Below are 22,739 nucleotides of genomic sequence, written 5' to 3' on the forward strand. Positions count from 1 at the left end.
GCACAACAAGAGCAATTAAGATCATAGTAAATATTACAAATAATTTTAACATGCATAATATAGGTAAATCGTTTTTTTATTACCTATGTCACGTCACAAGTCGTCACTGAGAACTGTATATAATATTATGCATGTATGTTACTATACTATCGTTCAAGAATTTAGTAGATAAAACTTTTTTTTCAAACCGAGGTAGATAAAAAAAAAAAAAAAACGTATCATACGTATATTTTTTATGGAGGTGGTATAAAGGCTGTTGTACGCCATCGCGTCCGTCTAGCGGTGTAAACCAGAGAGACTAGTGCCCAAAAACTGTATTGTCTGTATTTATATTTAGGCGCGTCCTGTAAGTCACATATAAATAAACTCCAAATTCAATTGTCCTGTAGTTCGTAATGAATAGTTTTGTTTTTTATTATTCACATTTAAGTTCTCTCTTGTCTTGTCCGGTGGACGGCTGCCAGGCCGATACCGATAGGAAATTCAGTATTCTGTGTCAATAACACTAGTACTGTATTGTTATTCACAAATCATCAAGTTGTTGTGTCGTATATTAGTGAACACACATATGAATACGCTGCTTAATATATGCATATGATATAGGTTTTTTTTTTTTTTAATATACATAATATATATGTATATTCTACAGTAAAAGAACATAAAAATAAAAATAAAGGAACACATCTGGTGCATTTTTTTTTTTTTTTTGTTTTATTACTACGTATAAGTTACAGTAGTATGTGTCTTTCAGAAAACAAGATTGGCGATCGATTGTGGAAGAACACATGGTAGAGGAACGACGGTGGCCACTAAAACAAACGAGTACGTAAAACATCCACTTGCTCTACAACGCGTTGGGTGAGTAGAAAATACTGAATACTTACAAAAAATAAAATAATAATATTTTAGAACAACCTATAAAAGTCAATAAGGGAATAAATTTTCTGGGAAATGTAAATATATACTCGTATATATGTTAGTTCCATTATACAAAAAAAAAAAAACAGTACCTATAATCGAATTCCATTCAAGTTTTCATTAAGAGCAATGTGTAATAGCATTTTGGCTAGATATCAATAATTTCATAGCACATGTCCAAATAGCTTATAAACTCAACTATAGGTATATATTTTAATTTTGTCGAACTTAATGAGTTCTTTTATAACACTTTCTTGCTTGGTTCGATTCCATTAGTTTTATTTTTGGATAATAAGCAAAATGTCAAAATAGAAGCTAATGCAATTTTCTAATTCAGTAATCAATAACATTACTGTTTAATTGTTATGCACTCTACAAATTAAACTTACACTCCTATATATTATATTTAAAAATTGTATACATAGAATATAAATGTAAAGATATATAACCTGTATAAAAAGGAAAACTCCAATAATAATTATTATATTTAAAAAATTGGTTTTAATGTTTTATTTTGTAGACAAAACAAAGAAAAAGTTGGAATAATGCAATGCTCATTCGAAGAACTATCGGCAATGAAGGTATTATAATTTTTAAGTTTTTGCAATGCATTTTAATTAAGTGTTACTATGATTAATTTTGAATCAATTTTATTTTTAGTACCAGTTCAGAAAAATAGAATTTTGATGAAACTTTAAGATAGTTTTTTATAAATTCCATGTTTAATTTATGATATATTATAGGGGTCACCAACTGGCGGACCGCGAATATCTTTTGTTTACGGACCCTTATCCGCGGAGTAAATTTTAACATTTTTGTATTATAAATAAATAAATATTATAAGTATATCATATAAAATTTATATTACAACAAAAAAATTATATTAATCTGACAATTGAATAAATAAATCAATATAAATACTAATTTAAAAAAAAAATAATATATTTATTAACATGTGTATATTATTAAAACTGTTAGGGACCGCGGCCAGTATGGTAAGTTTCAAAACGGACCTCTATAGAAATTAGTTGGTGACCCCTGATTAATTATGTAGCTAATAGGTACGACTACAAAAAAAATTATAAGTATAGATTTATTTCTAAAAGTATAAGTGGTTTTCATTGTTATGAATTATTAAAAACAAAATATATTAAGGAAATCGATATTAGCTATTTTTATAAAAACTTTGAAATTTACTGATTGAGGATGAGTATTATAAGCCCTACTAAATTGTAAATATTTACTTTGAATGCTTATACAATGTGCATCTATCTAAAAAATTCATTGTGAATATATTTTTTTTAAATCTATTCAACTAATTATCTTTTTTTTTCAAAATGCATACCCATATACTTTTATCTTTAAATACAACTCTTTTATAGCTATTAGCATAATATTTGTGCTTCATAATACGTAATATTTTCAGTTTAATACAAACTATAAAAGCAAACAAGTGAAAAATTATGAAATCCACCAGGAAGGCATTAAAAAAACATTGAAAGATATCATTACTGAAATCGAGGAAAAGGGAGACTTATGTTATATTCCCCCATCCAATACAAATGTGCGTATAATTGTACAATATGATTTTATTTTTTATATTTAAAAGAAAAATGTAATATTTTTAACTAAAAATACATTTTTTTTTTTAATCTTAAATCGATGATAGGGTGATGAAATTCGATCTTCTATTAAAACTAAAGAACAAAGATCTGTATCAGAAGACTTGACGTGGGAAAATAGACAATTTATATGTCTTTGGAACGATTTAAAAGTAAATACCTACATATATTATCAATTTAATATTCGTTTAATAAAATTTAATGGGAATCTATCATATTTCATTACCTAATCAAAACATTACATATGATTTATAGATTGGAGAGAAATCCGATCCATATGTTAAAGACTGCAATAATACAAAAAAAGTAAGTTATTATAAAATTAGATCTATTAATATTTTAAAATTATGATTTCGTCGCACAAACTGTGAACGTTAATTTATAATAATTACAGTTAATTTTAATACAAATAAACGATTAATAATATTAACTTTCGGATATAAAAATATGAAATAATTATGTAAAAATAAAAATTCTTAGTTTCTATTAAAACTATTTAATTTTAGATATTATAAAATAAACTATGTTATAATACATTGTTACGTTTTCAATAAACCAATAAATTGGTTTGATTATAATATTTCATAATAACAATCCTCAATAAATTATATTATTATCGTAAACTCAATCAGAATCGAAATCCGAGTAGTAGTACATAACCTATTGTATTTGGCCCGAACTACTACGGTATTTTAAGATCGCACCGTTTTCCTGGTTCATTTCCAACATATTTGCACGCAAGACAATATTTGAATACAGTCTAAGGTAACGATAATCCTATCAAACCTTCTCGCTAGTTTGGTTGTATCAGGCGTCCGGTCGTGGTGCTGTCGTCAATAAAACGTAAGCGCCTTTTTGTTGATTTTTACCCGGAATTTTGGTTTTTTTTTTTATGTAGAAGATTTATTGAATTGTTTGTTATCGTCCTTACACCGTTTATTGAAGTTCATTGAGTTTGAACTCCTAACTCTGTAGCTTATAGATTTCCACCGGTTAATATTATTTCGCGCCCAATGGACCCAAGCCAAAGGGTCAATTTGCAGAAGAAGCGTAGCAATATTGTGTCTGAAAGAGGCTTCAGGCCTTCTGACCGTTATGACTCGACGAAAAAAGAATTCTTAACTAGTCTATCTCAAAAAATCTGGCGAGCGTCATTGGTAAGTGGTTTGTTAAAACTGGCGCGTGTCTAATTTACAAATCTCGTGTTTTGTAATCGAGCTGAGTAGTTTTTATTAAGTACATAAATTGTAATTGTAAAAAATGAATGTATATTATGACTAGCCAAAAATAATCAACAATAACATAAAGTGATAAAAATGTGTGTTTAAATATAAGAAAAATAATCATATGACCCAAATTAACCTTAAGATAATGTTTAATCATGAATTTAAAATTCGTAAAATAGCAGTTTAAAAGTGTATTATTATTCAAATTCAAAAAGCTTACTTTTATAACACAAAAAAAGTTGTATAAACGCTTTAAAGGCATCATAGATTTTTGAAAACTAGTAAACATAATGTAATTTTTGATTTTAATTTTTTTTTAATAATTTAATATTATAGTTATAACATTGCATAGGTAAATTTTAAAATTACTATTACCTATAGTTTTTAGTTTCAAAATAAATATAATATTGTTATTATTGAAAAAAAGTGTTTGAAGTTTTAGTATTTAGAATTCTAAGCCGTGAATTGCAGTGTCGTAACACATTTATGTTACGAAAAATAAGTTAAATATTTTTAAAGATAAAACAAATACTTAATTTTACCTTTTTATTTTTGTCAAAGATTTCTCGCTTTAACTTTATGTTATATATTTATGATTAATGAACCTGGCAAGACACAGAGATTTTACTTTAAAAGCCTTAGAACAGACAATCTATTGTTATTAAAAAGTTAAATAAAATATAAATCATCACGTTTGCATATCAGTTTTAAATAATATTTGCGATTTTTTATAGATGTTCCTTGTTATTGGAAATATTAATAAATAATCAAAACAAATTTAGTATAAATTTTAGACTCAGTTTAGTCGTAGATCTGTTATGTTAATTATTCCTAAATTTTTATTCACTCAAAACCAAAAAAAGATGTTGTAAATTATTAAGAAGCTGAGCATCCCTAAAATTATGAACCACCTTATTATTTATTTATAATATTATGCTTGGCAATTGTATTTTACGTTTAGTTAATATTCTATTTTTAATATTCTTTATTCTGTTATATATGCATATTTCCTTATTTAAATATTTAAGAAAGTATTACATATTTATGTGAATAAATTGTAATCATACAAAAATTCAAATAAAAAATATATTCTGACCATAAGTTTTATACAGTTTTTGGGTTGTGTCAAATATATAATTTATTTTACAAATCATTATTTATGCCTGAAGTGTACCATCCTGGATTTTATAACCTTTTTTCGAATCATTTTACCTTTTTTTAAAAATGAATATTTTTAATTTAACAAATGCAGTCGATGCTTAACAATCATATCGTATTAAACATAAATAAATATACAATAATATAAAGTTCATACAATAGCGTTTACCCTGCAATAACGTCATTATAGTTGCGTCGCGTGTAAGTTATCGCAAAATTAGCAGTTTAAATGACCCTTGTTTTCTTTTTGAAGTTGTATTCAAGCCAGATAGCTAGCCAGCTTACCACCCACACAAACTGGACCAATGCCCGAGAGCTGTTTTCATACTGCTATCGGTTGTGTCCGACAGACTAACTTGTTTAATAACACTGTATCACTGCAGTTTTTAATGTGTTAATGTGAAAAAAAAAATTGTGCCAGTCTAAATTCAAAACGATAACAGCGCTGGAGGGGGCAATGGCAATTCGAAGCTATTGTACACCCTTTTAGGCAATCCAGTTGGTTTCGGCGAGTCGTGTGCGAATATTATCCACAATATGAAGTCCTGGAAATCGGTTAACGCCGGTTGGTATGGAAGTTTAGATAGAAAAAAATTACCGAAGATTGTTGTCACAGATGATGGACATGATGTCAAACACACGCAGGTACAAACGAGATAATAAGTCCGTTAGCAGCCAAAAGATTCAGATGTGTTGACACTTGAAATTAACCACAATGAAAATCGAAAAGAGTTTTTAATTTTGATACTGTATCTAATTTAATTATTTTCAAATGGTTTTAATACATTTTATTTAAATTTATAGTGTTCCCTAACAAAAGATCTATTATTGAAAAACTAAACTATTCAAAATTATATTTCTTTTATAAAAATTAAGCAACTATAAATAATTAACCACGGTAAATACAGTTTAATATTTTTTATTAGTTTATTATTTAAAAAAAAATATTATAAAGTTTATAATATTAATAATAGTAATATAATAATACCTATTTTGCAGTTCTTTAGTTATTTTTATACACGATAAACTATAAATCATACCCCAGTTATAATAATATGCAAAATGCAATTTATGTTAACTGAATAGTTGTGATATTATTTGTTCTAATTCGTTGAATAAGAAAAATAAATTACCGTTTTAACTTGGTTACTGTTTCTTAACATAACTGTATCTCTACATAATTTAATAAAATATGTTTTTATTATTTTTATATAAATAAATATAACAAATTCTATATTTATTTGTGGGATTCGTTTGACAGATTACATTTTAATAGATTAATTTGATATCAAATGATTGATTTAATTTAAACAAAGTACAGTCCCTGAAACTTAATTATAAAACTACAACACTGAGCTGACAGCCCAAACGGTTTCCCTCAGGCATGAAAACAAATTGGAGATGTAAGAGTATCTATCTCATTTCCACCATAATTTACAAGTTAAAATAAATATTTGTTAAGTCATTTTTTCTTTTTTTTTGGGTAGGGGAGGGGGCTATATTGACATAATGTGATATTGTGATATTAAATATTTATTAAATTTGAGAATTCAAAATGCTAAAATATTGCCGTTGATTTGGAACGAAAATATCATTATAAATTGAATACAATTGATATTCAATATTAATCTATATAAGTATACCTGTATACTTATTATACCTTGTGTATAAGATATTTTACTTACTAAAGTACCTAAATATACCTTTAAACAGCCACTTTAAAAAGCATTATAATATTGTAAATAAAATTCAGTAAGTATACAAATCACAAATATTATTCATATTTATGAGTACACTAAATTACGTTCTAAAAAAAAGTTTAAGTAACTTGAAAGTTATACCAAATTTTTCTTAAAAAAAAAAAACCAAAATAAATTTAATCAAACAAATAAAAATAAAATAAGATTAAATATAATTTGTTATAAATTAATAAACAACTACAATTTGTAATTACTTAGTTATTTACTTAAAGATGGAGTAAGGCCGAGACCATTTATTAGATTAAAAATGTGTAGGTAATAACTACTTTTAGTTTTAGCATTTGTACATTTTTATTCAAATTGTTTACACTCTTTTTATTTTCCAAGATTCAACAATGAGTATAGGATAATTCAATTAGCGATAGTGTTTAATAATAAAAAGAAAATTTTCCTAATTATTTAAAAAAGTTGTATTAGTTTAAAAATGCAACATTGTGTTAATTAATAATACTAAAAAAATAAATATATAATAAATTCGAAACGTTCGATCACTTTTATTATTTAGATTAGGTTAATAAAATTAACTTAAAAGGGTAAAGTAATAATAATAATTTTTTGAGGGTGGGGGGTATAACAACTGTCCCGTTTTTTTATTTTTTAAAAATGGTCACCCTAAACTATCGATACAATTATTATATTCTAAAATTACTTAATTAAATTATTTAAATATTACATGATATATAAAATATAAATATTAACCTTATTTTATTGATCAATATGTTGTAACAACAACGATTATTAACTAGGTATATGACAAATCTATAAATAATATTTACATTTTTTTTTCTAATTAAAATCTATTAATTAATAAATTAGTCTATACAGTGCATGTTTTTTTTTTAAATAAACCATATTATGTTATTAATTATCCCAGAATTTTACTCAGTTGCTCGGGTAGATTGTTATATTTTCTTTCACATCAGTGGCGCTCGGTTAATATATATTATTTCAATTTGAATTGAATTACGCAGGTTAGACATGTCAAAGATTTTTCATTGTTCATCAAATATCTGTAGATTTTTTTCACTTGAATTTTATAGTGTTTTTTTTTTTTTTTTTAAAAATATTAATGTTAGGAAAACATTTTTTTATTGAGCTAAACTAGAATACAATTTAATTTACTTGTTTATGAATGTATTATTTTAATTAGAACTATAATAATTATCAAAAAATAAATAAAAATCTGTCCTTTTTAAAAATACTTTCAATATACGAATTTAATAGGATTTTCAGGCCCATTCTTGAGTTTGAATTATACTACAAGTATGATTCAATTCAGTTTAGTTTTTTTTTTCATTTCACTGACTATGGATACTTTCATGATTTAATTAATAAATTAAATAAAAAAATAATCATAGAATTATAATACACATTGATTGAAAACAACATATTGTAGTTGTGTCTGCTTTCTATTTCATATCAAAAAAATGTGTTTTATGTGGCATTGAGGTCATAATAAATAATATTTACAATTTAAAATACATTTACGACTAGGTATTAAATAGTTTACCAGATGTAAAACGTATTTAAACTATCCTTTTATTTATGCATTTTTTCAATTGATATATTTAATTAATCCTTAATATTTAATGTATTTTCAAAACGGTTTATTTTTTTGATAAAAGTATTTATTTTATGATAATATATGAATATCTCTTAACATATTACATTATTTTCATGTAAAAAAAAAAATTAAATACAATTATTGATATGTTTTATCAAATGCATATAAAGCATTATAAATGAATACGTTAGCAAGAAAATAAAACAAAAAAGTATATATATTTTATAAAAAAATAAACAGAATGAAAAAAAAAAATTATAATAAACTGTTAAGAATTTTAAATTTGTGATTTAAAAAACGAAAGACATGGAATTTAATTTTTTGTAAAGATTTTAACATCATATACTATTCTAAAATTTAATGATGTAACTTTGCCAAATTAACTATTTTATAAATGTTTTGATAAACATGACTGTCTACATGAGATAAAAAATCAATTTTAATGCTAAAATCTAAATACTTGTTATTAAAATAATAGTCTAGTAAATATAGTATATTATAATTAAAACTTACTATTTAATTTAATCATAATTATTTTTTTTCTTCAACACATTAGTATTATGATTTGATACTCCGTTCAGTGAAAGAACACATAACGCCTATTCTGTGTATATCTAAGTGACACTCTGTCCATTGACACTTGTTACCCTAGTCAGGTTGTCGCTAGGAGTGCGCAGAAGAACTAATTTTCGTTGGATCACGGCATGTTCTATCGCTAGAAAGAGTATAGTTAAGTGTATTTTTATCTTTACGTGACTATATCAAGTTTTGTTAAGGATATTGGATTATAAAAAGCTATATTTTTCACAAATATTTATTTATTTTACGAGTATTGTTATATACTATAGTATACTAAATTCAATCCAAAATAGCATTAGGTAATATATAACTAATTTATTACTTATTGTATAAGTCGTTTTAAATTTACTAAACTTTTGAATTCAAATGAAAGGTGTTTTAAACTATCCATTTCATTAAAACACAACCCAATATTACAGTTACTATTATAGATATGTGGCTAAAAACTAAAAAACAGTTTAACTATTCATTCAAATATTAGCTACAAATGTAATAGTTTATATATTATCAGATATATATGTATGCAAATATTTTATTCATGTTTAATATTTGTTTAAATACAATATTACTAATTAATAGTATATAATAATAAATATTATTTTACACATGAATATTCTATTATTGCATTATAATGTGAATATTAAACAAACAAACCTTTTCTCATATAATATTAGAATGTATAAAAATTACCTATTACTCATATTGAATATATATATATTAAAACTATTAAATTTTAAAACTAGAAACTTAAATAGGATATTAAGCCATTATTTAATAATACTTTGTACAAATTTAGGATAAATAGTAACAAGTTAAATTAACTTAATATTTCTTTTTATGATAAAATGTTAGTTATAATCTATTAAAATTATGACGTTTCATAGATATAATATAAGAAAAAATCCGAGACGAGTACGAAACGAGTAAGGTATAATTAAGGCTGTGAATTTAACAATTAAATAATGAGTGGAAAAGACAATTTAAAAAAGGAAAACTGGATAAGCCATATTTTTTTTTTCATTTAATTGTGTTATATAATAATAAAGTAAATAGTGTGCTACTGTTACAATATGTGCAATATATGCATACTTTAAATTTAGAATAAGCATCACAGTTAATTACATCGGTACTTTAAAATGTACGATTAATTAATTATCATTGGTAAAAAGGAATGTAACATATGTTTTTTTTTTATTCTTTTAACTGGTCCGGCCCTTAGGTTTGGGCTAATGGGTCATGGGCTATTGCCAAAATATTCTATATACTCTTATTATGTTTGATCACATGAATAAATTGGTTTCAAATATATTTGAAAGGACAAAAGTATTAACATTATTACATAGATTTTTAAAAATGTTCAACATTTCTTATTATATAAATTATCTTTTTCTTATTTTTCTAAATCTCCTTTATTTAACTAAATGGTCCATACTTTTATAATACTTTAATCCGACAACTGTCATTTGTTAGTAGTTGCTCCTTGTCCAATTTGGCTGACTAGTATGCCCCAATAATGCATTTTCGAGTGCTATATATAATCACGTTTTTGGAACTTTGCCATTGTCGTCACACAGTTGATTTATTTTTCATCAAATCTCATCGTTAGTGATCTGTTGCATGAATCTAACCAAGTCTCGCTGGTAATATATAATGATACATAATTTCAATATATATATTTCTTTACTCAAGCATAAAATTCTTTTAAATAGTTTTTCAATTACATAATTCTAATTATAAGTTTCATGGAACCATAGTATCTACATAAGTAAACGATATATTTTTAAATTACATTTTTTGGAAAATTAAAAACATTAAAATAATATTACGATAAAATAATGAAAAAAAAAAATAACAAGTTTACTATACACAATTTCATGTATAATTTATAAATTAGTCTAATTAATATTCAAATGTATTAATAATTGTCACATTATTATTTTTTAGGAGTCTAATGGCATAACAATTAATGCTGATGACGGATTGAGCCACAAACAAGTTGACTTGGATAAAATTTTTAAGCCAGCAACAGATTCTGGGGAAGTGTCTCCATCTAAAAACAGTAATTTTTTTCTAATAATTATTAATTTGTCTATGTGTTTAATTAAATGTTTGATTTAAGGGAAAATGTATGCCAGTAGTAGTTTTTATGGTCCAGATCACCCAACAGTAGAACAACAATTTGAGTTAGCTCGCCGTATATCAAGCTCATTAAGTGATATAAGTAACCAACAGAGTAAAGGACAATCCATGTACGTTAATCGTAAAAAGAGATCAGTCAAATGGGTTCATGAAGGTGATAAAAAATACATTATATTTAAAAACATCCTTTTAATATTTTTATGATAAAATAACTGTTTATTTGCACCGTTAACAATCAAAAGGAGAAGGTAAAGGTCCTATGCCATCAAATTTTCCACTTGGAAACCATCAACAAAATTATGAATCTACTGACGTAAGCTTTATTTTACTGCATCAATTAAAATAACCAACAATATTTATACATTTTTTGTTTTAGACTTCAGAATCAAAACAAATTCTAAAATTGGTTATGGATCCACGAGGTCAAATACAAGATTTACAAACATTACGCAAACTTGGAGAAAATATTGAGCCTTGTCTTAGTCCAGAAGTATGCTTTGATTTAGTCAGAGACTTAAATGCCACAAAAGGAAAAGGTAACATTCATTTTAACTTTTATTTGATATATTAAAATTATTGGTAAATTAATTTTAAAGGGGCTGCATTATTCGCAAAAAGGCGTAAAAGGTCTGAAAATTGGATAGTAGATGAGCATAATGTTAAATCTATTTCACCTAGTCTTTCTGAACCTGCAAATATAAAACATGGTAGTAATAACATCTCAAACCATCAACAAGGTACCATGAGAGCGGAAAATATTCAAAAAATGAATGAAATTCAAGTATGTTTTATTATTTACATTATGTAAATTCTTGTTTCACATATTCTATAGGTATTTTTTTATTGTATTCTAGTAAAATGTTTACTTGATTTTTACAAATATTTGTATTTATTCATTTTTAGCAAAGGTTCACTCAACCTCGTTTGAGAATGATTAAATCTCCATGGGAGGCAGCTTTGGAAACAGGATCTGTCGAGTCAGCATTTCAAGAAATGTCTCCAAATTTTCCACCGAGAGGATATATTGTTGCTCCAACTTCAAGTGCTTTAGAAGCACTTAAAGATGGTGGGAGAACCTCAAGAGCAACTGTTTGTTCAACGCCTACAAGAACTGCAACACCAAAAAGTTATCAAGATATATATATGCCTAAAATACCCAGAGGCTGGAATACGCAATGTAACAGACAACAGCCTCCAACTTATGGTATGTAAATCATGTAAATAATCAATAATTTATGAGTTAATTTTTTGCTGCTTATATAGGCTCAGTTAAACTGGATCAAATTTTTCGTGGTACCCCACATTCTCCAGTTAGTTTATTGAATAAGGCTTCAATCTGTTCAACTGGTCTTACTCCCAAAGTATCTGAAAATTTATCTTATACAACTTTTACAATTGACAAAGATAATTCACTAACTTTGACTCCAGTACCTAAACCCCCAGCAACTTATCATGGTTACTATGAAGAACCAAAATTTCATAAAGTTGAATTTACACCAAGATCAACTCCAGGCTTAGACCAAATGAATGAAATTCATAAATCGGAACATGTTATAGAAGAAAAATTAAATGAAATACAGCCCCCTACGCAACATGAAAATGGAAAACAAAAGTTTGAATTACAAATAAAAGAAAACGAAAAGCCAAAATGTAATAATTACCAAGTGTTTGTTCCCAAAGCACATAAAACGTATGAAGAATATATGCCTAATATAAATGCTTACACTGAACCGCACCGTGCTGAAAGTAGATGTTCACTTAAGTCACCGAGTAGTTTCATTGGAACTAAACAGGAAAAATCCCCAAACACTGTAATACAAGAAAGATCTCTACCTGTTAAAACGCTTATAGATACATTCGAGCACAATAATAGACCTGTTATGCGGTATTTACAACTTGAAGAAAGAATACCGTTAAGTGAAGAGATAAAACATTTGCACGATGATCCAAAGCCGGTATCAATTGATGGTAATTTAACGGACGGACATGAATCGTCTTATATTGGTGAAGAAAATGGATTCTATACAGCCAATACAGCAGTTGAAACAAGAAGTTTCGTGTATGGTAGCAATGAAGAACGACATGGCTGTGCCGATGAAATTAAACCCCAACACTTCGACAAGTCTGAATATTACGTAGATTCATCTGGCATCAATGATACGTCTCAATATTGCAATATGCCCGATTTTACAGATCGAACAGGAACAAATAATAAGTCTGAATATGATAATAGATCTGATTGTGCCGACCAGTCAGAAATCAACGATAAGTCTGAGTACGGTGATAGATCAGAATATGCAGATAAATCAGGAATCACTGATAGGTCTGAATATGGCGATAGATCTGAGTACACCGATGATGTTTCATTATCATTTGAAGTAAGGGGTGATATGAAATTTCAGACCATAAGGCAATTAGCCACACCGGATAGTTTAGAGTCTAGCATGTTATTTGCTCAAAAACAGAGCTCACGGGATGACTACCATCAAGAGTACAATAATACTGTTCATAATACACCACGTAAAACTGCAGGCAAGACAAATATTGGAATGTTTGAGTGTTGCACGTTCTTGGAAATACTTCATTTAAATACCTACCTACGAAATGGAATGTCCCCTGTGCTATATGCATGTTCTCCTTTTACAGAAATCACCGTTTAATATAATCTTTCAGTTTTTTATTAACTAAAATAAAAAAATATATTTTTCTATAAATACATATAATACCATCTCAGATTTAAATGAAATCCTTGAATGCATAAAAATAATTTAATGAAGTGTACACAAATTAAATCTCAATGAGATAGTTATTAAGTATTTATAAATATAATAAAATTAAAAAAATATAAAAACAAAACTAAGCAAAGAATGTTTTGATAATTATAATTGTCTGTATCAAATGTCTACTCGTATATTTATTTTTAATTTAAAATGATACCACCTGAGTAATATATGTATTGTTGAAAGGAAAAAATTCTGTTGTATTATTAGATATTATTTAAATGGTTTGAAACAAATCAGTTTTAAATTTAGGACCCATTAATTTTCTGAATGAATAAAACATAATACTAAAACAATAACTTATCAATAAGACATTTATTAAGTATTATTTTACTATGAATTAAAATATCAATTGATTAACTTTTTTTATAAACATAATAATTTAAATTTAAAAATTGAATTTATTTGTTAACTGATATGGCGATACATATGGCATTTATATTTAAACTATATTTTGTTTAACCACGAAATTTTTAAATTAATTTTATATATAAAATTATAATTATTGTATTTTTTTTAATAACAGATCCTGCATATGTGGCTCCATCAAAAAATGTTCAGTTACCGTCATACAAAGATTATTTATCATTGAGTAACTATAACACTGCACCAAGAGGTTGGAAACAAGGCGATACCATATTTTATAGACCCGTGACATTCAATAACCAACCAAATCGTGAAGATACTCGCAGAAAAAGCTTTACCGACTTCTGATGCCCATTTAAATATATACCTATATTAATCAAAAGGGACCGATTAACGTGGAATGATGATAATGTAATATCATATACGCGTGTTTAAAAATATTTTGCCTGTATACAGATTTTATGAGTCGAGGGGTTTCAAATATCGTTGGTGAATCGAAAAATGTTCGATTTTTTTTACATAAATTAACTATCATGTTTTTAAAATGCTTTCAAGTTATACACATTAATTTGTGTTGTATTATTATAGGTAATAATTGTAATAATTGTTTATTTATTTTTACTGTTTGACAGTATTCATTATTTGTTTATTTCAAATTGAAATAAGAGTACTTTTATCAAAAATAAAAAAAATCAACAACATATTATAATGTATTATGCGTTTTTTACATTTTTTTCGTGTTGTTCATGTGTAATAAATAAAATTACTTGTAAGTTAACACTTACGTAATAACATTTATAATTTTACTGTTACTAATACAAATAATAAAAAAAAAATGTTTGTTTGATAGTATTTCGTATTTAAATATAAAATATCATGCAAGTAATATTAAATAATCAAAATAATAAATAAAAAGTAATAATGGGGATGTGTTATATTTAATTAAATGATAAATCTTCGAACAACTATTTTTATTAAAATCAGTCTATCAGCGTATATTTTTAAAAATGTTTTATTATAATAATTTAGTAGTTTATTCTATTATTAATAATAAATAGTTATCCGTTAGGTTGAACTAAAGTTTTCTAAAAGCAATATTTTTCAATCAGAAACCGCTCTCGATATTGAAGATCGAAGTATATTTTTAAGTATCATTGGATATAAAAAGAAAAATATATTATAGAAATGTAAAATAAATATTATGTTCATCACTTCGCTCAGAATCTCAAAGTAGGAAATTTCAAATAATTTAAAAATTAATCCATATTTGGATAATTATAATTTAAATATGAATTGAAAATTTTAATTACATATATCTACAGTTCGGTTGATTTTTGTTGATCCGATAATATATTTTTTCAATATTTGATGTTGTATTAATACTCCAGTTTTCTTTAATTTTGATTTTTTTTTTTAAGTAAATTTTTGAAAATAAATAAAGGTAATTTAAAATTTATTACCCTCTCTAAAATTTTAAGATCCATTTTTTTAAACAGAAACCACCTTTATAGCCATAAACATATTTTCCGCTAATGAATGTGTCTTAGGACACAATAATAAAAAAAAAAACATCAGTGTACTACCAATACAGTACATTCATGGCTTCCCTTGGAATCTAAATCCAGGAAAATCTTCTATTGTGTAAATGTAATGAAAGAAAGTTTCCCGTGTTTAACATTATTAACACTGTAAATTAATTAAATTAATATTATAAAATGATAAAACTTTCTGCGTGGAAGCATACTTAGGTGCATTAATTTAGAAGTTTTTCAAAAATAAGTTCAAGCAGAAGGTGATTTTTAAGGATAGATTATTTAACTATTAGTAACATATTATTCTACTAGTATAATGGTATAATGAATTTATTTTATAAAACATTAAATATGGTTATTAAGTTACAAGTCAATATATTTTCATTTATATTGAAAAAGATTAGTATTTTCGTGGTTCTGACGATTTTTATAATAATATAACTTAAAAAAAAATAAAAAAAATATATTGTTATAAAAAGAACCATTAACACGTATTTTTGATATTTCTTGTTACGAATATCCACAAAAACTGTAAATAATAAATCAAAAAAACAAAACAAAACTTTAAAGTGTTCTATAAGTTGTATTATTTTATCAATTAATAAATACTTACAATTTATAGGTAAGTCTTATCAAAAATTATAAACTACAAAATGTTATGTTTACGAATTTTTAAATAATATACTCATATATTTTTTAAATCCGCGTCACCATTCATTTTTGTTTAGGAACATTGAAATGTAATTTTTTGAACAATGTAGAAACTTTTACATATATTATTTTTCTCACCACCTAAGGACTAATGTTTAAGTAAAAATGTACCGGCTAGACTCGTGTAGGAACTTCCCAATCGTTTGTCATTACGGTGACTGAGATATTATTATTATGAAAAAACAAGATTTAATTTAGATATCTACCGACAAAAAAATTAATTTATGTTAATTTAATTTATTGGTAGTTCAAATCAAATATTGAATATTATACTATATTATTAGTTACTACATTAGCTTTCTATGTTCTATAACGAGTACAAATAATTTGGCATAACTCAATATGAATACGTATAAAAACTATACAAGTATTAATAAAGATTATTAAAGTAAAAATTGAATTACAAAAAGTTAAAATATACAAGATTTAACTAAGGGAGAAAAGTAGTGGAATTTAAACATTCTAATGTGTATTTCACTACTAGATAGCGCGACCTATTTACTGTTATATTCATTATATTTGTTTGATTTAATATATTTTCAAAATTTATTAGTTGAACATAGTCATACTATTTTTACTAAAAAAAAAAAAAAAAAAACAAACAAATTAGTCATAGTAGTTAAAACAAACATTTATTAAAATATTCATAGCTCAAAAAAAAAAAAAAGCAATAATTTTATTATTTGTAATTTGTTTATTATTTTCCAATTGTTTCTATGGGATATGTAATGGTATCATATGTACGCCAATTATGATTGTTCATTGCAATTTTTAATTTCCGCTGAATCGTTGATGTAGTGTATAACGATTTGTTTCTAGTTTGTGGATAGAATGTGATGATTGAACGATCATCATTTTTGTCCTTTTTGTTCTTGTATCCTATTCTAAACGGATCGATGTAGCGATCATCGGAATGAACGGGCCACTTATCAAAACCATTTCCAAACTGAAAAATAGTTAGTAATTAATTATATTTAAAACGATTTAGATATTTAGATTTTGTATTAAATTATAACGAAATCTAATTCAAATAATTTTTTTTTAAATTTTTAAGTATGAGCAATAAAGTATGAACGTGTATGGATCAAATTATTTTAATGTGTATTTACTATCTACCTATATCAAAGAAATCTAAATGAATGGCTAATTAATTTTTATGAACATATACCAAATAACATCTAAATAAATAAAATATATAAATATATTTTATAATGTATAACAATTAAAGTCGTAGTATGAAAAATAAAATTATGGGTAATTAATACTTAGCTATAAATTACTTAGCTATTTATAAAATAAAAACACAATTTCTGTTTGTTCACGTTTCAAGTATGCAAGTTATTTAATATAATATAATACGATAATAATAATTAATTATTCATACATAATGCACACTTTATAAATAATAAAAATAAATATGTATATTTTTTTATTATGACGTGATTATTATACACAGAAAAATGGATTATTCCTAATGCTCTAAAATTATTATGAGTTCAGTCAAACTAAAAATTATTTTTAATTCTTTCAACATAAAATTGTTTTTCTAAGTTTAGAAAAACTAAATTAATTTAAAAAAATCATGTATAATATGATTTAGAAGTAATAAGTATACTAAGTAAAAATATTAAGTATTGTTTTTATTAAAAAAATAATAATAATAATAATCTAAAGGAATATATTGTAATGAAACAAATTAAACGTATCTAAAATAGATTTTTAAAACCAATATGTTTCTTGCTTCACTGACAATACAACTTGTATAATATGTACAAAAATATAACAAATATAATGCGGTAATATAATGTTATTTATTTTTATTAATTAGTTAATATGTTAAATTAAAAATTCTAATTATAAAGTTTAAAATGTATAAAAATATGCGAACAAAGTTTAGAAAAACTACGCGAAATCATACTTACATTTTTGATTGTTGAAGATGGTACAAATTGTGTACCTTTAAATTTGGTTTTTGAAATCATATTGTACGTTGGCTTTTGGTCATTACTAAAATAAGGATTTTTTTCAAAGAATTCCCCTGGACCAGCCATTAAAAATGGCGAAGTTTTGTTCAACTTATCTTTTTTATTATGTTCTTTTACATCGTTATATGGACTTGACCTGCAAGTTAATAAAAAATTATATTTTTTTATACTTAATTTATTTATATTTTAAGCAAATGGACACAATATAAATTCTAAACTGTTTAAAATAATTAAAAATTGTGAAAAATTATCTGAATACAATTATAAGACATTAATGAACTATATAAGTAATTATAAATTTATTATATTGCATATTTTAACCATAAATTATTATAATAATTAAACTAAAATTAATAATGCATTTCTGAATGCCGTTAACAAATATTTTTGTTCTTCTAAATTATAAGTTATGAAAAAAAAATATCTCTTATGATATTATGTTATTACCCGAAATAAGATAATTTATTAAATATACTTTATTTTTGTTTTATTGATGCTTGAATGTTTAGTTTATTTATGAAAGATATTAAATTCTGCTATGTTTATGTTAATGAAAATTATAAAGTCATAAATATAGTTTTTTGAAAATTGAAAATTAAAAACAATTTTTAACTTCTTAAAAATAGATTTATATTTAACAATTTCTACAATTTGAAATAAATATTTAATGATATTCAATAATAATTATTATTAGATTTTTTTATGTACATACAAAGCTTATATATAATTTTAGAAAAAACTAATTAATATTTTATGTATGATAATTAAAACATGTATAAGTATGTCAATCTGAAATTGTATAATTTATAATAAATTACTTGTATTCGGGAAATGGACTAAATCCAATATCAGTATATCCAGGTCCTCTCGTGTTAGTTGGTTTAGTCATGATGTTTGGTGGCAGTTTTTCTTTTTTTGGTGAAGGAACTTTTTGATTTGACATTGCTAAATTAGGAAATTAAAAACAAACATAAGTCTTAATAAATATTAAAACCATTTAAAAATTCCATTTTTATATGCAAGCTATAAATTGTAAAACAACCTGGAAGTTTAGGACCAAATGTTCCAAAATAATCACCAGCAGTTGAATGGTGTTTTGCAGGACCTGAAGGTATAAAGGGTTGCGCACTAATTTTTTTTTCTTTTTTTTCACTTAAAATAATATACATAAAACAAATGAATTACACATGAATTATTAGAAATAAATATAATTCTTAAATATTGTTCAGTTGATTTATGTATATATTGTCATAATTAATTACAATTGCATACCTACCTAATCCAAACAAATTATATCGTATATGTATACGATTTTACCAGAGAGTTTTATTATTTATTATGATTGCCAAATTTTCATATCTTAAAACAGTATCTTCTCAAAATTCTATAAAATAACCTTTGATGACAATGAAAATGAGCTATTTAAAAAATGTATTATTATGATGTTCAATAAATTGAGTTAAAAAAAAAAAAAAAATTAAAATCTAAAATAAAATAAAAATATTTTAAGTTTATAATATAATAAAATATATTATGTAATATTATGTTTTAAATAAATTTATTTACAATATTATTGTGTTTAATAAATACAATTATGATTACTTATAAACGTTCTACTTTTAACCTTATTACCTTGAGTATAATTTTTAGGTTATTACCGTATTTCAATTTCTTTAAAGTTATTATTGAGATAAATTTAAGGCCAATATAGTTAACATACACAAATTAAAATATTATATTATCAATGTATTTTAATACGCATAATGTATACTGAAACTTGTTATTATTATGTATTATATTATTAGATGGTATATGATTATAAAATATATTTAACACTATATTATCAATAATTTCAATATTTAAAAAATCTTTATATTGTTAACCAAATTCAAATTGAACACCTACATATTATATTTTATAAAGATAAAAATATTGCAAATATGTTATACTATTAATCACTTTTTATTATTAGATTTTCCTGATTGTGGTTGCCACTTTTCATTTTCAAATAATCTCTTAAATTGTGGGTCAAAATAGGCGTCTTGAAGACCTGTTTTAGTTTTTAAAATACTTGGATACATTTGAGATTTTTTCAAATCTCGTATATTGTCTTCTACAAGTCATATATCATAATTGTATAAGTACAGTAAAATATTTAAATATAATGTATTTAAAAAAAAAAATTATGGTTGAAATACAAACTTTTAATAGATAGATGATATTTATCACCAATCATATATGGCATCTCTGAAAACAATCCAATACGGTCCATATCGTATTTTCCATGGTTTTTACCCATATTGTTAAAGGCAAATGCTTTCATTATAAAATATTTAAAATTACTTAAATAAGGTTATGTATAATATTTCGATTAAAAAGATAAATTCTATAGGTGTGTAAAGAATTTAATACTGTTCGAATTACTGAAAATGGAATTTCTAGTATTTATAAACAAAACTCCAATAAAATAACAAACCATCTTAATTGTTGTTTTATATAATAAAACAAATCACATTCTTATTGATTTCAGCTATAATAATTTATATTATTTATTATAATGCAAGTGGCCAATAAATATAACTACTTTCAGTTTAATATATTACACGGAAATAATCTATGTAAGTACTTTTGGTTAAAAGAAATTCCCTACATTTTTTGATAGAACCGAAGAAGTTCAATAAGTTTTCTGATAATTTTATATTTTGAGAGACGGAAATCCAAAACGTACTATTGTCAAAATATAGATTTGTCAAAAGAATCGAAGTCAAAGTATCTCCTATTCTATAACAAATGTAAGTTAATTTAAGTTCAAAAAATATAATTTATTATGAGTTATAGCGATTTTTATAAAAAAAAAAAAAATATTTAATTTTTAAGTATAAACCTTATTTTTCGGTAATTAATATGTACAACAATTCAAAACGTACTATGTTCATTAGTATTTTGGCATAAAACTGGAAGAAATAGATACGTTTTGATTATCTATAAACATCATTTTTATATTTGGATATGACCGAAAAAATGTAAATTGATTTTTTCTGACCACGTTAATCGATTTATCGATATTTTTATCCCATAAAAATTGATATATAACTCTGTTTTGAAAATTTTAGAAGAAATACGTTTTGAATATTCATTCTCCAAGTATAAATTTGTTTTTTTATTTTAATGCATCTACAGTTTGTCACCAATGAAAGAAATATTACTTATTATATATTTTAAAATAGGGATATCTGTATTTAAAATGTTGATACCGGTATCTGGTACCTCATATTATTTATAACGGGTGTTACCGGATATATAGTATTTTCAGTGAAATCAGTACAGAAGTCTCTTCAATATAGGAAAATTTAATATTTTTTATAGATAGAGGCATAGAAGAAAAAAGAAACTAGTTCTTCAAATAATTTTGATCAGTAGTTTTATCCTTCTGTAGGTACTGAATTAATAGCTTAGAATTATGTCCATATATGGTTTAAATACTACACCTGAAATAGATTTTCAGTGTAAAGTACAGTGTATGGACTCGTGGTTCCTTATTTCTATCGATAACAGACATGCAGATTGCATGATTTATTTTCGGTTATCATTTTAGCATGATATTTTAGATAACAAAGATAATAAACCAAATAAATTAATCTTCAATAAAATAATAAAACAATATAGTTTATTAAATACATTAACAGTTCTGTAATAATACTAACGAAGTAACGAATGATCGATTTATTTATAAACAGGTACGTATTAATCATATTTCTTTCGAGTATTTTTTATTTGAATTATTCTATACATATAAAAAAACGAAAAAAAATAAGTTTATGCTTATAAACAGTTATAAAAAATTCAAGTAACAAATATTCGACATTAGATTAATGAGAATTCTAGCGAAAGGACTGAATTTACTAACAATATATCGAAGTCCTCTTGTATTTCTTGATTTAGTTATGATGTTTGGTGACAGTTTTCCTTTCATCAATGATAGAATTTTATGATTAGACATTGTTACATTAATAAAGTTTATTTGCATATATTATATATTTTAAAACGACTTAAAATTTTAAGACCAAATGTTCGAAAATAATCACCAACAGTTAAATGAGTTTTCCAAGACCTAAAAGTATAAAATTTTGTTTTATAATTTTCAAGTTTTCTTGTATTAGGTTGCATTTTTAATTAAAATTATTACATAAAATAACTGTAAATAAATTTAAAAAAATTAAAGCTGTGAAATTTAAAAAAATATTTACCTTAATTATTATAGTAATGTGTTAAATTCTAAATAATAAATAAGTGTCTTATTATAAATATTTCTGTAACTGAAATATATTAAAAAATAAAATAAAAATAAGTTATGTAAAATCAATAGTTCGATTATTTACTTTACAATATTAATTCATGT

At 24.3% G+C, this 22,739-nt stretch overlaps 2 protein-coding genes across 3 annotated transcripts in view; one reads left to right on the forward strand and one right to left on the reverse strand.

Moving 5' to 3' along the window:
- Positions 1 to 14,730, forward strand: part of LOC113551039 (furin-1-like) — a 105,981-nt gene extending 91,251 nt beyond the window's left edge. The window contains exons 16-28 of one of the 2 annotated variants that reach the window (XM_026953045.1): positions 752 to 858; positions 1,439 to 1,499; positions 2,345 to 2,482; positions 2,588 to 2,692; positions 2,796 to 2,846; positions 10,772 to 10,886; positions 10,947 to 11,120; positions 11,209 to 11,279; positions 11,343 to 11,502; positions 11,563 to 11,747; positions 11,870 to 12,170; positions 12,230 to 13,498; positions 14,273 to 14,730. In XM_026953045.1, the coding sequence (XP_026808846.1) occupies positions 752 to 858; positions 1,439 to 1,499; positions 2,345 to 2,482; positions 2,588 to 2,692; positions 2,796 to 2,846; positions 10,772 to 10,886; positions 10,947 to 11,120; positions 11,209 to 11,279; positions 11,343 to 11,502; positions 11,563 to 11,747; positions 11,870 to 12,170; positions 12,230 to 13,498; positions 14,273 to 14,460 (2,925 nt within the window). In that variant the 3' untranslated portion in view covers positions 14,461 to 14,730. The remainder of the gene's footprint in view (positions 1 to 751; positions 859 to 1,438; positions 1,500 to 2,344; positions 2,483 to 2,587; positions 2,693 to 2,795; positions 2,847 to 10,771; positions 10,887 to 10,946; positions 11,121 to 11,208; positions 11,280 to 11,342; positions 11,503 to 11,562; positions 11,748 to 11,869; positions 12,171 to 12,229; positions 13,499 to 14,272) is intronic. The other variant, XM_026953046.1, reaches the window with a different exon arrangement.
- A 2,322-nt stretch (positions 14,731 to 17,052) lies between these two features.
- LOC113552572 (UPF0602 protein C4orf47 homolog) lies at positions 17,053 to 20,663 on the reverse strand. The gene is made up of 6 exons (XM_026955431.1): positions 20,543 to 20,663; positions 20,300 to 20,453; positions 19,383 to 19,492; positions 19,159 to 19,285; positions 18,278 to 18,476; positions 17,053 to 17,301 (listed from the first exon to the last, which is right to left on the reverse strand). The coding sequence occupies exons 1-6, from the start codon at positions 20,661 to 20,663 to the stop codon at positions 17,053 to 17,055; spliced, it is 960 nt and encodes a 319-aa protein (XP_026811232.1).
- Between the last annotated feature and the right edge of the window lie 2,076 nt (positions 20,664 to 22,739).

This window comes from Rhopalosiphum maidis, chromosome 2 (assembly GCF_003676215.2).
Source record: "Rhopalosiphum maidis isolate BTI-1 chromosome 2, ASM367621v3, whole genome shotgun sequence".
In the NCBI taxonomy this organism is placed as follows: domain Eukaryota; kingdom Metazoa; phylum Arthropoda; class Insecta; order Hemiptera; family Aphididae; genus Rhopalosiphum; species Rhopalosiphum maidis.

What these genes read in the sequence shown, in the direction of transcription:
- LOC113552572 (XM_026955431.1), bottom strand. Translation starts at nt 20,663, where the DNA reads ATGAAAGCATTTGCCTTTAACAATATGGGTAAAAACCATGGAAAATAC. An exon ending in AGTCCATTTCCCGAATACAA is followed by an intron (nt 18,477 to 19,158) that starts GTAATTTATTAT and finishes ATTAACTTGCAG; the next exon opens with GTCAAGTCCATATAACGATG. An exon ending in CATCTTCAACAATCAAAAAT is followed by an intron (nt 17,302 to 18,277) that starts GTAAGTATGATT and finishes ACTATTTTTCAG; the next exon opens with TTTGGAAATGGTTTTGATAA.